Raw genomic sequence first — 18,607 nt, forward strand, 5'->3', positions numbered from 1 at the left:
AGGAAGCATACAACAGGTATAGACAGCAGGGATTGAGTGAATCCCAAGAAGAGTATAAAGGCAGTAGGAGGACACTCAAGAGGGAAAATCAGGAGGGTAAAAAGGGGACATGAGATAGTTTTGGCAAATAGGGTTAAGGAGAATCCAAAGGGATTCCACAAAAACATTAAGGACAAAAGGGTAACTAGGGACAGAATAGCGCCCCTTAAAAATCCAGCAAGGCTGCCTATATGTGGAACCGCAGGAGATGGGGGAATATTCTAAAAGAGTATTTTGCATCAGTGTTTACTGTGGAGGAGGATATGGAAGATATAAAACGTGGGGAAATAAATAGTGATATTTTGTAAAATGTCCATATTGAAGAGGAGATGCTGCTGGATGGTTGAAAACACAAACATTGATAAACCTCCACCACCTGATCAGGTGTACCCTACAACTCTATGGGGAGCTAGGGAAGTGATTGCTGGGCCCCTTGCTGAGATTTTCTATCATTGGAGGTTGGCTAACATGGTGCCACTATTTAAGAAAGGTGATAAGGAAAAGCCAGGGAACTATAGACTGGTGAGCCTGACGTCGGCAGTGGGTAAGTTGTTGAAGGGAATCCTGAGAGACAGGATTTACATGTATTTGGAAAGGCAATGACTGATTAGGCATGGTCAACATGGCTTTATGCGTGGGAAATCGTGTCTCACTAACTTGATTGAGTTTTTTGAAGAAGTAACACAGAGGATTGATGAGGGCAGACCAGTCGACATATCTATATGGACTTCAGTAAGGTGCTTGACAAGGTTGCTCATGGTAGACTGGTTAGCAAGGTTAGATCACATGGAATACAGGGAGAACTAACCATTTGGACAACAAACTGGCTCAAAGGTAGAAGCCAGAGGGTGGTGGTGGTGGAGGGCAGCTTTTCAGACTAGAAACCTCTGATCAGCACTGTGCCACAAAGATCGGTGCTGGGTCCACTGTTTTTCGTCATTTATATAAATTATTTGGATGTGAACTTACGAGGTATGGTTAGTAAGTTTGCATATGACACCAAAATTGGAGGTGCAGCAGACAGAGAAGAAGGTTACCTCTGAGTACAACAGGATCTTGATCAGATGGTCCAATGGGCTGAGGAGTGGCAGATGGAGTTTAATTTAGATAAATGTGAGGTGCTGCATTTTATGATGTGGGTAACTAATATTTTATTGTGGAGCACATCGTTTGGTATGCTTGCCTTTATTGGTCAGTGCATTGAGTATAGGAGTTGTGAGGTCATGTTACGGCTGTACAGGACATTGGTTGGGCCACTTTTGGAACACTATGTGCAATTCTGGTCTCCCTGCTATAGGAAGGATGTTGTGAAACTTGAGTGGGTTGAGAAAAGATTTACAAGGATGTTGCCAGGGTTGAAGAGTTTGAGCTATAGGGAGAAGCTGAATAGGCTGGGGCTGTTTTCCCTGGAGTGTTGGAGTCTGAGGGGTTACGGAGATTTATAAAATCATGAGGGGCATGGATAGGGTAAAAGGCGTGGGGGAGTCCAAATCTAAAGGGCATAGGCTTAAGGCGAGAGTGGAAAGATTCAAAAGTGACCCACAGGGCAACATTTTCACAGAGGGTGGTGCATGTATGGAATGAGCTGCCAGGTGGAGGCTGGTACAATTACAACATTTAAAAGGCATCTGGATTGGTATGTGAATTGCAAGTTGTTTAGAGGGATATGGGTCAAATGCTGGGAAATGGGACTAGATTTATTTAGGATATCTGGACAGCATGGACAAGTTGTACTGAAAGGTCTGTTTCCATGCTGTACAGCTCTGTACTCTAAGAAAATTTAGGATTGTAGCAGGTATGAAGGAAAGTAAACTAGAAGGCACAGTGGTTAGCACTGCTGCCTCACAGCGCCAGGGATCTGGGTTCAATTCCACCCTCGGGCAACTGTGTGTGGAGTTTTCACATTCTCCCCATGTCTGCGTGGGTTTCCTCCAAGTGCTCTGGTTTCCTGCCACAGTCCAAAGATATGCAGGCTAGGTGGATTGGCCATGCTAAATTGCCTGTTGTGTTCAGGGATGTGTAGATTAGGTGGGTTATAGGGGGATGGGTCTGGGTGGGATGCTTGGAGGGTCTATGTGGACTTTTGGGCCGAAGGGCCTGTTTCGACATTGTAGAAGTTCTATGATTCTATTTATGAAATTGAATAAAGTTCTGTTGGTAATGTCGCTGGAGTGAATGTAGGAAAGGCACAGACAGAAATTTAAAATTGTGTTGGAGGTGGACTGGAGGTTCTTAGAAGAACAGAGGCAGCTGATGCATGGAAACAGCTCCACCTGCCAGTTCCTCTCCAAGTCACATATCATCCCAAGTTTGAACAATATCACATTCCTTCACTGTCGCTGGATTAAACTGCAGAAAATCCCTTCCTAACGGCACTGTGGGGGCACCTGAATCCATTTACTACAGTGGTTTGAGAAGGCAGCTCACTATGACCTTCTCTCGGCAATTAGAAATGAGAAATGCTTCCCCAGCCAATGACACCCACATCCCATGAAATCATAGAAAATTACACATAGTCTCTCAAACCTGTACTGCCAGAGTAATTGTAGTTAATCTTCTACCTCAACTCCACTTTCCCTCTTGTCTCCATATTCCCTCATTTCCTGAGAGACTATGTATGTTCAATGATGGAACAATATTCTGGAATGAGGAAGGATTCACACAAGATTCACAAACATTTGAGTGAGTGAAAGAAATTCTCATCGTCCGAGTCCTAAATGATTGTCCTTTTTCTTGAGGCTGAACCCCATTTTGCCCAGGAAGGGTAAACAACCTCTGTGTCTATCATCTCAGTCTCCCTCAGAATGTCTTATGCTTCCGTAAAATCTCCTCTCATTTTTCTAAACTCTGCAGAATATATTCAAATCATAGGATAATCCATACATTCCAAATAACAATTTTGTAAGCCTCACCCTACTGCCTCTAATATATATCCTTCTTAAAATACAGAGGGCAAATCTGCATATAGTATTCCAGGCGCAGTCTCAGCAAAGCTGGATCAAAATGCTCTTATTCTTTTACTCCAATCCCTTTCCAACGAAGGTCAATATGCTCTTGGCCTTTCTGCTGGTTTGATGTACCTGAACGCAAATCTCCTGTGCTCCAAGCACAAGTACATTCCAGTTCCACTGAACATCAACATTTAAATGTCTCATGCCTCTTTAAAAAAAATTATGTTCCTTTAAAGTGACTAACCTTACACTTTGTAACCTTACTAGAATTGAGGCTAACCTCAGAATCAATAGAAGTGAAGTTAAAGTAATTAATATTAGCAGAGAAAATGCACTGGGCCAAAATCCAACAAATCTCCAGGAACTGATAGCCTACATCCTAGCATTTAAAAGAGATGACTGCACAGATACTGGGTGCACTGGTTATGATTTTCCAAAATTGCATATCTGGAATGGTCCCAACAGATTAGAAATATGCAAATGTTACGTTAATAGTTAAGGCTGTAGGGGGTGAGGTGGGCAAGCGATCAAGAGAATGAGAAGAGAATGACAGGACTGCATCTGACTTCAGTCACTTGGAACATGCTGGAACCAAATATTAAATAAATCTTAGAAAGTTGCGATTAAAACAATTCAGCATGATTTTATAAAAGAGAAATCCTGTTTGATAAATTTATTCATTTTTGAGGATCTAACTAGTTTGGCAAAAGAGAATTAACACATGTTGCATACTTGGAATTCCAAAAGGCATTTGTCACGACACCACGCAAAAGGTTAATGCACAGGATAATGCTTATGACTTTCTTTGGTGGTGATAGATTTGCATGGATAGGGGATTGCTTAATGGATAGGAAACAAGAGACTCAATATAAATGATATATAGGCAGATCAATGGAGTGGAAAATAAGCTGCCAGGTGAAGTATCATGTGACAAAGTGCAAGTTTATTTACTTTAGTAGTAATTTTTTTTATATAAAGCTGTGGAACTTGCCAACGTTTATATTGAAATCAATTGGCTGCATTTGTTCAAGGATCACAAAATGTTAGCATGCAAATACAGCAAGCAATAAGGAATGCAAATGGAAAGTTGGCCTTTACCATAAGTGGATCAAAGAGTTACAGAGATGTATAGCAGAAGACAAAAATAAGTCAGTCTTGCTATATTTGTTCAGGCTTTAGGGAGATCGCATTTGAATATTATGCGTGGATTTGGTCTCCATATTTAAGGAAGGACATACTTCCATTGGAGGCAATAGAGTTGATGTTCACAAGATTGGAGTCTGGGGTGACAGAATTGATCGATGATGAGTGACACAGCAAATTAGGTCTATAATCTTTGCAGTTTAGAAGAATGGGAAAAATGCACAGGAAAGTGGACTTGAAGTACAAGATTACACATGATCATATTGAATGGTGCAGCAGATCCGATAGGATGTTTAATCTCCTCCTGCTCCTGTTTTTATATTCTTACATTCCATCCGCCATGTTGCTCACTGTTTACTTAGCCTGTCTATTTCTCTTTGCAGACTCTGAGGTCATGACACCTTACAAGCCCACCCACTTTATATCTTCAGTAAACATTGTTCCTTTCACAAAGTCAATTCTACAGATTGTACATAACTGAGGCTCCAGAACTGTCAACTTGAAAGTGCTCTGTTTATTCACTCTTTGCGTTTTAGAGTCATAGAAATATACAGCATGGAAACAGGCCCTTCAGTCCAACTCATCCATGCTGAACCAGATATCCAAAATTAATTTTAGTACATTTGCCAGGATTTGGCCCATATCCCTCTAAACCCTTCCTATTCATATATCCATCCAGATATTTTTTAAATGTTGTAATTGTACTAGCCTCCACCACTTCTTCTGGCAGCTCATTCCATGCACGCACCACCCTCTGCGTGAAAATGTTGCCCCTTAGGTCCCTTTTAAATCTTTCCTCTCTCACCTTAAACCTATGCCCACTAGTTTTGGACTCCCCCAACTCTGGGGAAAAGACCTTGGCTACTCACCCTCATGATTTTATAAACTTTTATTGGGTCACCCCTCAGCCTCAGACTCTCCAGGGAAAATAGCTCCAGTCTATTCAGCCTCTCCCTATAGCTCAAACCCTCTAACCCTGGCAAAATCATTGTAAATGTTTTCTGAACCCTTTCAAGTTTCACAACACCCTTCCTATAGCAGGGAGACCAGAACTGAACGCAGTATTCCAAAAGTGGCTAAACTAATGTCCTGTACAGCCACAACATGACCTTCCAACTCCTATATTCAATGCACTGACCAATAAAGGCAAGCATACCAAACGATGTGCTCCACAATAAAATATTAGTTACCCACATCATAAACTCAGTCAGGCTACACCTTCCAGTGACTGGTTTTTCGAATCAAAGAGTAGGACTCAGACCTTCCGATTGACATTACTGAAGCAGACTGGAGCTGCACTTCGGAAACTACACAAGAGAACTGATTTGATGAGAATTGCCCCGGAAACAGACTTCCAATAAGCTGCACGGTGGCTCAGTGATTAGCTCTGCTACCTCACAATGCCAGGGACCCAGGTTTGATTCTGACCTCAGGCGACTGTGTGGAGTTTGCATGTTCTCCCTGGTGCTCCAGTTTCCTCCCACAGTCCAAAGATTGGCGGGTTAGGTGGGCAGGTTGTGCTAAATTGCCCCGTAATGTCCAGGGATGTACAGACTAAGTGGATCAGTCATGGTAATGGTGGTGTTATGGGGATGGGGAGGGAGGATGGATATGGGTGGAATGGTCTTTGGAGAGCCAGTGCAGACTCAGTGGGCTGAATAGCCTCTAGCTGCAACGTAGGCATTCTATGATTCAATTGCAATGTACCAGGAATCCTCCAAAAACAGTCTGACTCTCAGCTGGAGATCGGGACACTTCAGATATTTCTGACTTACTTACCTTAATTGTTACCCAGGAAAGGTTGGAAGTTTAGAAGCCTAATCTAAATCCTGGTTAATGGTAAAAGTCATCCCCCAACGCTTCACTGATCACTCTTTGACTACTCACAGAAACTCCAATGATCACACAGTTGGATAGAACATGCTGAAGAATCCTGAGTATGCTAATGTCTTTCCTAGCAACCAATTTAAGATAACTAGTGGAGCTTATAACATGGATCATCTATGCTTGCCAGAAGTAACGGATCATCATAAGCAGGGACCTAAACTCTGTATACAAAAAGAATATGCTAACCTTTTGCACCTTTCCGAATTACAAGGGAGCCTGGGGAATCTATAGTTTATTATTGCTTTTACCGTGACAATGCCTTGGCCAATCACAGTGAAGTTGCATAACAATCAGCACCCTTTCTCCTGCAGTATATATTGTTGTGATCACTAAAAATTTGGGATTCTTGCGTACGTTTGGAGGGACAGATGACAAAAGGCTTCGCCAACATCTCTTTTTTTCAGCAACACTCAGGTTTTGGATGGTTTACAAACTTTCATGTCAAATTAACATTACCTGCGAGAAAGCGTGGACCAGTTATCCAGTTTGAGGGGTAGACAGCATACTTGCTTAGGAATCTAGCCTGCAGATATCCATTAAATGCACAATATATGAAAGCTAATGCAAAAGGAATGAAGGGTGTCGCTTTTCCTCCTCTAATTAAAAAAGGGAATATCAGTGACCTGTAACGAACAGAGAATTATTTACAACTATGTTCTTCAAAGAAAATTATCCAAACTTAAAAGTAACAATAAATCTGCACAAGCAGTCTACCACAAACATTTTCAAGCTTTCATTATGTACTGCTGCATATTTATTACTTTTCATTTTGGTTGTCAATATTTCACTGTTTCCTTCAGTTAGGTTCTTTTTTTAAAAATCAAACGCCTTCCTAATTTGTTCAGTTTCTTATGCAGCAGTAGGCTACTCATTTTTGGAAAATGTAAAAATAAATTTTGGAACTAAGTTTTAAAAATAATTTGACTGAATAAAGTCATTTGTAGTTGTTCAGAAGCACACTTTCCTGACTCACTGGTCAAACACTTTCACCAAATCAGTTAAAAAGTACTCTCAAGCAATTTGATTTACAAATTGAATGGGCTAATTGGTTCCTCCTTGAACAATGGACTTATTGGGCCAAATGGCCTGTTTCCACATTGTAGGGGTTCTATGGTTCTATGGTATGGTTCTTAAGACACAGAGGACTGTTTTTATTGTGCTTAATGCTAGTAGTACAATTTCTGATAAGGGTATATTTTTAGGCATGCACTGTCTCCCACTAAGGAGCTACAAGTGCGCTGCACCTGGTAAAAACATTCACAAGAATCTGGGAATATATAGAGTGAACTGAACAAACCTTCATCCAGTTACCTTTAACAGGAGCTGTATCACTACAGAATCTGAGGGGTTCTTCCAGTGTGCTCTGCACCGATCACTGTGCTTGGAAGGTGCGTCCATTCAAGTATGGCTGCACGTGTCAGAAGTAAGTAGAGTATGCAGGTCGTGATGCCACTTAGTAACATTGAGTTGGTTATTGACCAGTCATTTTGAATTTCTCAAATTCAGTTAATACTTTATCTTCAACACTTCCAGTTGAATTTGTGTTCAGTTGCAGGAGGGATACTACCTCCACCACCACCCTCTCATTCCTACTCCCACCCCCACCCATGTCCTCAGAACATTTAGTGCTTGTCTGCATGCTGCAATCATGGCAACTTCACCCATATTTTTTCTAATTTGAAAAAGCCACAACCATTTTTTTTGCTGTGTAGCCAATGTCCACTGACCTATAATCGTCATAATACACTTCTGCAACAATTCTTAAAATTACAAAACAACGTTAAGTAATCAAAAACAATCCTTCTGTGCAGCAGCTTAACCTTTAATATCTACCAACAGTTTAGTGAATTGTATAATCCTACAACAGTCTCACTGAAATTTGCTTTCGTATCTTAGATACCATCTAATCATTTTATTTTGCAACACTGTAGCTGTTGCTACTTACAAGAAAGGCATCAGGAATGGTGGTGCATTTACAGCTGGCCAAAAATATAACCGTGAGCATGTGTGCACTTGTTACTTACGTCTTTCTCGATGGTTATTGAAGATTGAATCTTGTTTGAAATACTCAGAGCAATGCCACAACATACAATCTACATATACATCGCAAGTGTTAAATTTTTGACATTGGTCCTACTTCTTAACCTAAAGGGATGTTGAAATGGAGATTAACCTCAGTGTGTTACGGCTTTGTGCAGGAAGATGCTACGTAACCCATGCAGCTCAATTGGTACATTATGGAACTCTTAATCCTAGGTCCATCATAACGTTTTATAATATTCTTTTTATTGATGTTTTTAAATCAAAAAGGTGCCCTAAAACTAAATATTATGATCAATACTCCACTTTGGAAGTTAAGGCTTCATTTCCTGAAGTTTACTGACTATATATCTTTATCATTTATTGAATGTCAAAGCATGTTTTACAGTTTCTAAACAAAAGCTGGATGAGATATTGATTAATTGCTGCCCTAAAAATTGGGTGATATCCTCAAAGTGTGAAGCCAACTTTATTTTAATGCTGCCAGCTGATGCTCTTCACAACGATGCTGAGATTAAAACAGAGCACATGCAGGAAGAGCTCACCCTAGTTTTGCAGCGGACATATATAAAATAGTTGATTGGTTCATGATTTTGAACAAATTTACATGTTCTTCAATTTTAAAAAAAACTGTACAAGTTGTAAATTCAACATAAAAAATGGAAAATACCGTAAATACTTAGGGGGTCAGGCAACATCTGTGGAGAGAAACGGAGGAACCTTCATTATTTCTCCATTGCATCCTTTTGTCTTCAAAGTTGATCAATGTGAATGGAACAAGTTTAAACCATAATATACAAATTTGATGAAGCAAGAACTTAATTCCATCATTTAAAGCAGTGATAAAAATGACAGAAGATGTTGTCAGTTGCATTATTCTACATGATTGTGCTTCACAAATTTGAAATCTTTCAATCTCATGATGATGGTAGATAGTTCAAAGTCAAAACCTCATGCAATCCAAGAGAGAGTGTGATAAGTTGGATCCAAAACTGATGTTCTATCAAAAAAATGAAAAGTGATGGTTCACAGATGTTCTGATTGAAAGCTGTTTCTGATGGGCCTCCACAGGACTCATTATTGGACCCCTTACTGTTCCTAAGTTTTAATATATCAATAATTTAGACTTAAATCTAGGGGAACTATTGAGAAGTCTGCAGACAATATGAAAATGGCCACGTGGTTGACTGCAGGAACATAAGACTAGTCAGGTGGACAGAAAAGTGACGGAAGGAATGCAATCCACAGGAGTGTTTGGAATATATTTGGAGAGGATAAACAAGCAAAGCAATGACACAATAAGTGTAAAATCTGAAGTGAAGATGAACAGAGGACCTTGGAATGCATGTCCACAGGTTCCTGAAGGTAGCAGGGAAGGCATTTAGTGTTTAAGAAGATTTACAGAATTCTTTTCCATACTGATTGTAGCCCAGAGTATAAAAGCATGGAGATTATACAAAAAATTGTACAGAATACTTGTTAGATCACAGCCAGAGTGTTGTATACAGTTTTGGTGATTGTATTATAGGAAGGAGATGCTCAATTGAGAGAAATACAGAGAACACCCTCAAGGATATTGCTATGAAAGGATAATTCTAAAGAACAAGCAAAGATTGATTAAGTCAGGACTGTTTTCTTTGCAACAAGGGGAGACTTGGGGCTAATTTAATTAAGGTCACAGTCATAGAATCAGAGTCGTACAGCATAGAAACAGACCCTTTGGTCCAACCAGTCTATGCTAAATATAACCCCAAAATAACTTAGTCCCACGTGCCTGCTCCTGACCCATATCCCCCCAAACGTTCTTATTCATGTACTTATCTATATGTCTTAAATGTTCTCGTTGTACCCACATCCACTACTTCCTCAAGAAGCTCATTTCACATGTGAACCATCCTTTTTGTAAAGAATTTTGCCCTCATGTCTTTTTTAAATCTCTGTCCTCTCACCTTAAAAATATACCATCTTGTCTTGAAATCCCCCATCCTACAGAAGAGAAGTACCATTAACCCTGTCTATAACCCCTCATTTTATGAACTTCTATACTCCAGCGAAATAGCTCCCAGCCGATCAAGCCTTTCTTCATAACTCAAACCTTCCATACCCAGCAACATCCTCAAAATCTTTTCTGAGCCTTCTCCATTTTAATAATATCCTTCCTGTAACGGAGCAACCAGAACTGGACACAGTATTCCAGAAGAGGCTCACCAATGTTCTGTATAACCTCAACATGACTTCCCAACTCATATACTCAAAGCATTGAACAATGAAGGCAAGCGTCCTAAAGGCCTTTTTAACCACCCTGTCTACATGTGACCACAAACTTCAAAAGAATTAGGTCCTTGTCTATTCTATAACGCCACCCAAGGCCCTACCATTAATTGTATAAACCCTACCTTTGTTTGTTGTACCAAAACGTAATACCTCACATTTATCCAGACTGAACTCCATCTGCCATTTTTCTGCCATTGACCCATTTGATCAAGATCCCTTTGTAATCTTAGAAAGCCTTCTTCACTGTCTACTATGCCACCAAATTTGATGTTGTCTGCAAACTTACCAATCATGCCTTCTATATTCTCATCCAAATCATTTATATAAATTACAATAAAAAGACTCAGAACCAATCCCCACAGAACACTGCTGGTGACAGGCCTCCAGTCCGAAAAAAAATCCTCCACCACCATTTTCTGCCTCCTGCTGCTAAGCCAATTATGTATCCAATTGGCAAGTTTACCCTGAGTCCCAAGTGGCCCAACATTACTAATTAATCTACCATGTGAAACCTTGTCGAAAGTTTTACTAAAATTCAAGTAAATAACGTCTACTGCTCTGCCCTCAATCTTTTTGGTAACTTCATCAAAAAGCTCAATCAAGTTTGAGAGACATGATTCTCCTCGCACAAAACCATGTTGACTATCCCTAATCAAATTTTGCCTTTCCAAATGTCCATAAATTCTCTCTTAAAATCACCTCCAACAATTTACCCACAACCTAAGTCAGACTCACAGGTCTATAGTTCCCCGGTTTCTCCTTACATCTTTTCTTAAAGAAAAGGTACAGTATTAGCCATCCTCCAGTCATCAGGCACCTCACCTATAGTTACACAAATATTTCTGCAAGGGGTCTCGCAGTGTTAGGGGATATATTAGATCAGGTCCCAGAGATCTATCCATTTTTATGTTCTCTAAGACCTGTTAAACATCTCTGTAATGTGAACTGTTTTTAATACATCAAAATTTATTTCTCTGCATTTTCTAGCCTCAATTTCTTTCTCCACAGTAAAACTGACAAAATATTCATCTAGTATCTCTCCCATCTCCTTGGGTTCAACACAAAGATGACCTCCTTGTAAGGGCCCTACCCGCTCTCTCTTTACCCTCTTGCTCTTAATGTATTTGTAGAATCTCTTTGGATTATTCTTAATCCCATGTGCCAATGCGATTTTATAACCCATCTTTGCCTTCCTGATTTCTTTCCTAAGAGTGCCCCTATTGAGGTTTTGACTTTGAGCTATTTGACAACATCTTCTGTCATTTTTATCACTTATTTAAATGGTGGAATTAAGTTCTTGCTTTGTCGAATTTGTATGTTACGATTTAAAGTTGTTCCATTCAAAAGAGCCCAAAGGCATTATGTTCCTGCTACTTCAAATTCCTCCACCCATCCCCCTCCCTCAGTATAAGATCTCGCTCAATGGAACTAACAAATCTTCCTGCTAAGATATTGGTCCCTTTCCAGTTCAGGTTTAACCCATCCTTTTTGAACAGGTCTTTTCTGTTTCAAAGGAGATTCCTGTATATCCAAAAACTTGAAGCCCTGAACAATACACCACTCTTCAGCCATTGATTTACCTCCTTTATCCTTTTGCTCCTCACCTCATTCAAGTTTGGCATTGGGAGTAAACCAGAGATTACGACTTTTAAGGTTCAATTTTTTAATCTTCTATCTAACCTCTTAAATTCCCTCTGTAAAACTTTCATCTTTTCCCTAAAAACATTATTCCTACCAATGTGAACAATAATTTCCAGGCTCTCAATCTCACCTTTAACAATATGCTTGAAACTCAGAGACTTCCTTAATCCTAGCACTATGAAAGCAAAATACCACTCTAAATTTACACTCACTGGTACAGAATCTCCCGTCTAAGCCCTGACAGGAGAGTCCCCATAACAATAGTTCTATTACATTTGGTCAAACGCTGCCCAGCATTAGAATTGTTCCCAGTGTCCAATAACTGATTGCCCCTTCTATTTTCTGTGGAGAGACTACCCCCTTCAACAGTACCAAAAACTGAATATTTATTTGAAAGAGGAATAGCTAACGGAGACTTAGACTATCTTCTTACCTTTCCTGACAGTTACCCATCTATTTGGCTGATCCTGATGTGTTATCACTTCTAGAAATCGACTAGCCATCTCACCGTGACCTCTTATGTGCCCTAAATAACATTAAACCTAAAAAAAACTTTAAATGACAACGTATATATGAGCCAAATTATCCTTTTGAGATATTGTATTGTGATTCTCTTTACCAATCACTCACAACCACTCTATGTTTACTGTACAGCGTTTCCATTCATTCATTCATTAAATGGTGTTAAACTAAATTAAACATCCCTTCCAACCTATTACTGTAATCCCCGCCATCATGTCTCCATAACTCACTCGAAACTATGGAAAGATTATCATATTAATTAGCCTTAGCAACCATCTCTCGGGACCTGAATAGGTTGCAGAAGATCAAACAGTTTCCTCCACTCGTACGTACTTTTTAAATACGTATTAAATAGGGCTGTTACCCCTTTAAGAACCTTACCATCAAAACAGCACTTCTGTGAAACTGCATGAATCAATGTGTAAGAACTATCAAAACTGGCAATAGTAAATGAAATCTTACGACCCAGCTGCAGGAGATAAGTTGATATTGCCTATGCTTTTATTTAGTACATGTATAATTTCACTTATTTAGATCATATAGGTCTAGTATTTTCACTAACATTGCCAACTTTAAAGACAACAGGACTAACACCTCTTAATTATGCAAGTTCAGACCAGACAGACATTCTAATCCCATCAAGAGTAACAGCCAACATTTATCAAAGCGCTTAAACCAACTCCTACTTCCCCAGGACAGATGTCACGCAAACTTGGGTACAATAGATACAACTATGCGACATCACAATGCTAAAATTTTTACTGTATGTAAAAACCGAATAAAAGAGGCTGCTGTAAAACCGTACTTTGGATTCCATCGCTGCCTCAAACTGTGCCACTGCGGATGCTCAATAAAGAGCCTATTTTCGCCACTCACCAATCTTGGTCATTATTGAACACACTCCCACACCTTTCATTATTTTATGCAGGTAATGTTAAAATGCAAAACAAATTTTAAAATGTATCAAACATAAAAGAGTCATGAGCTGTACAGTACGGAAACAGATGCCTCTGTCCAACTTGTCCATGACGACCAGATATCCTAAACAAATCTAGTCCCATTTGCCAACATTTGGCCCATATCCCTCTAAACCCTTCCTATTCATGTACCCATCCAAACGCCTTTTAAATGTTATAATTGTACCAGCCTCCACCACTTCCTCTGGCAGCTCATTCCATACATGCACCACGTTCTGCATGAAAACTCTGCCCCTTAGGGCCCTTTTAAATCGTTCTCCTTTCACCTTAAATCTATTCCCACAAGTTTTCCCCAAACCCTGGGGAAAAGGCGTTGGCTATTCACTGTATCCATGCCCTGCATGATTTTATAAACCTCTATAAGGTAACCACTCAAATTCCGACACTTCAGGGAAAATAGCTCCAGCCTATTCAGCCTCTCCCTGTAGCTCAAACCCTCCAACTCCAGCAACATCCTTAAATCTTTTCTGTCACAATATCCCTCCTACAGCAGGGAGACCAGAATTGCACATACTATTCCAAAAGTGGCCTAACCAATATCCTGTACAGCTGCAACATGATGTCCCAACTCCTACACTCAATGCACTGACCAATAAAGACAAGCATGCCAAATGCTTTCTTCACTATCCTGTTTACCTGTGACTCCACTTTCAAGGAACTATGAACCTGCACTCCAAGGTGGCTTTGTTCAGCAACACTCCCCAGGACCTTACCATTAAGTGTACAAGTCCTGCTTTGATTTGCCTTTCTAAAATGCAGCATCTCACATTTATCTAAATTAAACTCCATCTGCCATTCCTTGGCCCATTAGCCCATCTGATAAAGTCCCATTGCAAACAGAGGTAATCATCTTCTCTGTCCACTAGACCTTCAATTTTGGTGTCATCTCCACACTTAATAACCATACCTCCTATGTTCACCTCCAAATCATTTTATATAAATAACAAAACGCAATGGACCCATTACCAATCCTTGTGGCACACCACTGGTCACAGGTCTCCAGTCTGAAAAGCAACCTTCTACCACCACCCTCAGTCTTCTATCTTCGAGCCAATTCTGTTTCCAAATGGCTAGTTGTCCCTGTATTCAATGTGATCTGACTTTGCTAACCAGTCTACCATGAGGAACCATGTCAAATGCCTTAATGAAGTCTATACAAACCACAGATAGTAGGAACTGCAGATGCTGGAGAATCCGAGACAACAAGGTGCAGGGCTGGATGAACACAGCAGGCCAAGCAGCATCACGTCCACATTTCTGCCTTCCGCAATCCTCTTTGTTACTTCTTCAAAAAACTCAATCAAGTTAGTGAGACACCATTTCCCCATGCACAAAGCCGTATTGACTATCCCTAATCAGTTCTTGCCTTTCCAACTATATGTAAATCCTATACCTTAGGATTCCCTCCAGCAACATGCCCACCACTGACATCAGGCTCATGGTCTATGGTTCCCTGGCTTTTCCTTACTATGTTTCTTAAATAGTGGCACCACGTTAGCCAAACATCAGTCTTCTGGCACCTCATCTTTGGCTGTCAATGATGCAAATATCTTAGCAAGGGGCCCAGCAAACATTCCCTAGCTTCCCACAGAGTTCTAGGTTACTCCTGATCAGGTCCCGGGGATTTATCCACCTTCATTCATTTTAAAACATCCAGCACCTCCTCCTCTGTAATGTGGACATTATTCAAGATGTTGCTATTTATTTCCCTACGTTCTATATCTTCCATATCCTTCTCCACAGTAAAAACTGATGCAAAGTACTCATTTAGTATCTCCCCCATCTCCTACGGTTCCTCACATAGGTAGACTTGCTGATCTTTAATGGGCCCTATTCTCTCCCTAATTATCCCTTTGTCCTTAATGCATTTGTAGAATCACTTTAGATTCTCCTTAACTCTATTTGCCCAAGTCATCTCATCTCCTTTTTGCCCTCTTGACTTCCCTCTTAAGTATACTCCTACTGCCTTTACACCCTTCTAGGGATTCACTCGATCCCTGATGTCTATACGTGACATATGCTTCTTTCTTTTTCTTGAGTGAAACCTCAATTTCTCTTGTTATCCAGCATTCCCTAGACCTACCAGCCTTGCCCTTCACCTTAACACAAATATACTATCTCTGGACTTTAGTTATCTCATTTTTCAAGGCATCCCTTTACCTGCAAACATCAGCCCCCAGTCAACTTTATAAATCTGAAATAAAATCAACCACTGAGCTGATTAACTGAATAAAATGACTCCTCTTCAAAGAGTTCTTCGAAGAAACAAACTTCTGCACAGCTGACCATGTATAGAACTCCCCAAAACAAAAATAAAACCCCTTATTTTAAGGAAAGCTGTTTGGCTTTTCAAACAAAATATCTCTTGCAATGTAAAAAAAAATTCCCTTTAAAACACATAGGTTTTTAAGCTTCTAAATTTAGAATGGAAAAAAAACTTCAGCCATTCTCCAAAGTCCTCTGGAAAACTCGCTAAAAAAAGTCCCATTTTAAAAAAAAATCACAATGCACTCCCCTACAGAACTGTTATGCTTCTAAAATTTAGATTAAAAAAATAACTTTAATCGTTCACTGTAGGCCCCTAAAAAGTTCGTTAGAAAAAGTCTGTTGGGGGTGGGGAAGAAAACCCAAAAAAAGAAAAATACAAAAATCACAATTTTTTTGCTTTTTTTTGATGTTAATAAAACAAAACGAATAAAAATCTTATATTAAAGAAATATATATTCTGAGGGGACTAGAGAAGGATTCGTAGCTGTAAGCAAAGATGTCAGTAACCAGGGAGAATATATTTAAGGCAATTGCTCGAAGGGCTAACGAGTGATGTTTTTTTCCACCCAAAAAACAGTTGGAATCTGGAGCTCAATTAAATGGGTACTGGAGTCAGAGACCCTTATTACATTTAATTCTAAGGATCTAGAGCTAGAAAATAAGATTAAGTTGATGAAGGGATGCAGGTACATAGTTCCTTTTGAAGTGGTGTCACAGGTAGACAGGTGGTGAAGCACGCTTGCCTTCATCAGTCAGAACATTGCGTATAGGAGATGGGATTTCAGGTTGTAGCTGTACAAGACACTAGTAAGGCCACACTTGGAGTACTGTAGACAATTCTGGTCACTCTGCTATAGGAAGAATGTTATTAAACTGGAAAGGGTGCAAAAAATATTTACAAGGATGTGACCGACACTGGAAGGAGAGGTTGCATAGGCTGGGACTTTTTCCCCCCGAGAGATGACCGCATAGACATTGATGAAATCATGAGGGGCATGGATAAAGGTAAATAGCCAAGATCTTCTCCCCACGGTAGGGGAGTCCAAAACTAGAGCGTATACATTTAAGAGGGGAGAGGGGAAAGATTTAAAGGGGACCTAAGGGACAACTTTTTCACACAGAGGGTGGTGCATATATGGAATGAGCTGCCAGAGAAAAAGTGGTAGAGGTGGGACAGTTATAATATTTAAAAAAGAGATTGGACAATTACATGCATGGGAAAGGTTTGAGACAGATCTGGGCCAAACGCAGGAAAATGTGACTAGTTCAGTTTAGGAAATCTGGTTGGCATACACAAGTTGGGCCATGTTTGCATGCTGTGTGACTCTATGATTCTAAATCTAATGGCCAACTCGGGCACAAGGGACCAAGTGACCTCCTTCAGTGCTACAAATTTTTCATTGTTTCTAAGTGATTACAGATTTGGTGATGATTTCACGAAGGAAATTGGTGAAATGTGACAGGCACCATTTCAGATCGAGCTGCAATTTCCATGTTAGCTTTTCTTTTGGATGAATACTGAAATTACATTTTTCGCTATTACATAATTGTAACATTTGTTGCAATGGGACAAAGCTATGACAGTAATTTCCAAATGATTCTGCGAAGGGAACAGTCGATTGGTGCAAAATCTGCTAGTAAAATACAAAGTAGTGACATTAGTGGCTAAAGACTCTTCCTTTAACTCCTTGTCCTCGTGGCCCAAAAAAATGATGAAACAGCGCAGCTCATGGTGAGTGTGTACTGGAATGTTTTACTTCTTGAAATTGTTTCATTTTTCTTAGAAATGTGAATTGATAATGGCACAGTGAGGACAAGGTGCCAGAGTTCTTGATGAACACTGGGTTCATTGATCTATTTTCTTAATCACTGAAATTCAAGTGTAGATAAAGAAACAGAGCAAACTGCAAAGAGGGAAACATTGTAAATTAGTGACAAACTTAAAAAACGACAGAAACATAAAGGAGAAGTATTTAAAACATTAAGGAAACTTTTATAAATCTAAGACCAATTTGCTACCTGCAGGATTGAGACACCAATTTCAAGTGTTCTCTTTTCAAGTCTCCAAGGTTGTAGTGATGCAGGAACATAAATTATATCTTTAGAAAGATCCTTACGATGTGAAGTGGTAGACTACATATGCACAGCAAGAATAATTTGCATTTACAGTGCAAAGTCAGCAATGTCTTGGCACTCATCGCAAAATTAATAGTGATCTACTGTTTGTGTGAAGATAGCAGCAAGACATCACTTGGCACTAGTTGGACAACTTCTATATGCAGATGACTGTGGCCTACCACCATGCAAAAGAAGACATTCACACAATGGCAAATAAATTCTGGAGTGCTACCAAACTTTTTGGCTCCGACTCAGCATCTCCAAAGCCGAGCTACTGCTGACTGTACCAGGCACAATCTCTGAAGGCTCCAGTCTTGTGGTTGCAGAAAGCGTCTCATACCTTGGTAGCATGTTTTGTAGGGATATTACTCTTGATGAAGATATCTGTGCACACGTCCAGAAAATTGATTTCACCTATACCCCACTCCATGATCATGCTTAGAGGCAGCATGATATTAAACTGAAGATGAAGATTAAAACCAAACTCTACCAAACCATTACAAGACAACAAGGTGCAAGGCTGGATGAACACAGCAGGCCAAGCAGCATCATAGGAGCAGAGAGGCTGACGTTTCGGGCCTAGACCCTTCATCAGAAAAGGGGGAGGGGAAGGGGGTTTTGAAATAAATAGGGAGAGAGTGGGAGGCGGATAGAAGAGGGATGGAGGAGAGGATAGGTGGAGAAGAAACAAACAGGTCGAAGAGGTGGGGATGGGGCCAGGAAAGGTGAGTGTAGGTAGGGAGTTAG

At 40.0% G+C, this 18,607-nt stretch overlaps 1 protein-coding gene across 1 annotated transcript in view; it reads right to left on the reverse strand.

The window, feature by feature from the left end:
• The window catches only part of srd5a1 (steroid-5-alpha-reductase, alpha polypeptide 1 (3-oxo-5 alpha-steroid delta 4-dehydrogenase alpha 1)), a 38,994-nt gene that overhangs the window by 14,842 nt on the left and 5,545 nt on the right, over positions 1–18,607 (reverse strand). Inside the window, exon 2 of the mRNA XM_048618083.1 lies at positions 6,477–6,643. Within this exon, the coding sequence (XP_048474040.1) occupies positions 6,477–6,643 (167 nt within the window). The remainder of the gene's footprint in view (positions 1–6,476; positions 6,644–18,607) is intronic.

This window comes from Rhincodon typus, chromosome 2 (genome assembly GCF_021869965.1).
Source record: "Rhincodon typus isolate 14 chromosome 2, sRhiTyp1.1, whole genome shotgun sequence".
NCBI classification, from domain to species: domain Eukaryota; kingdom Metazoa; phylum Chordata; class Chondrichthyes; order Orectolobiformes; family Rhincodontidae; genus Rhincodon; species Rhincodon typus.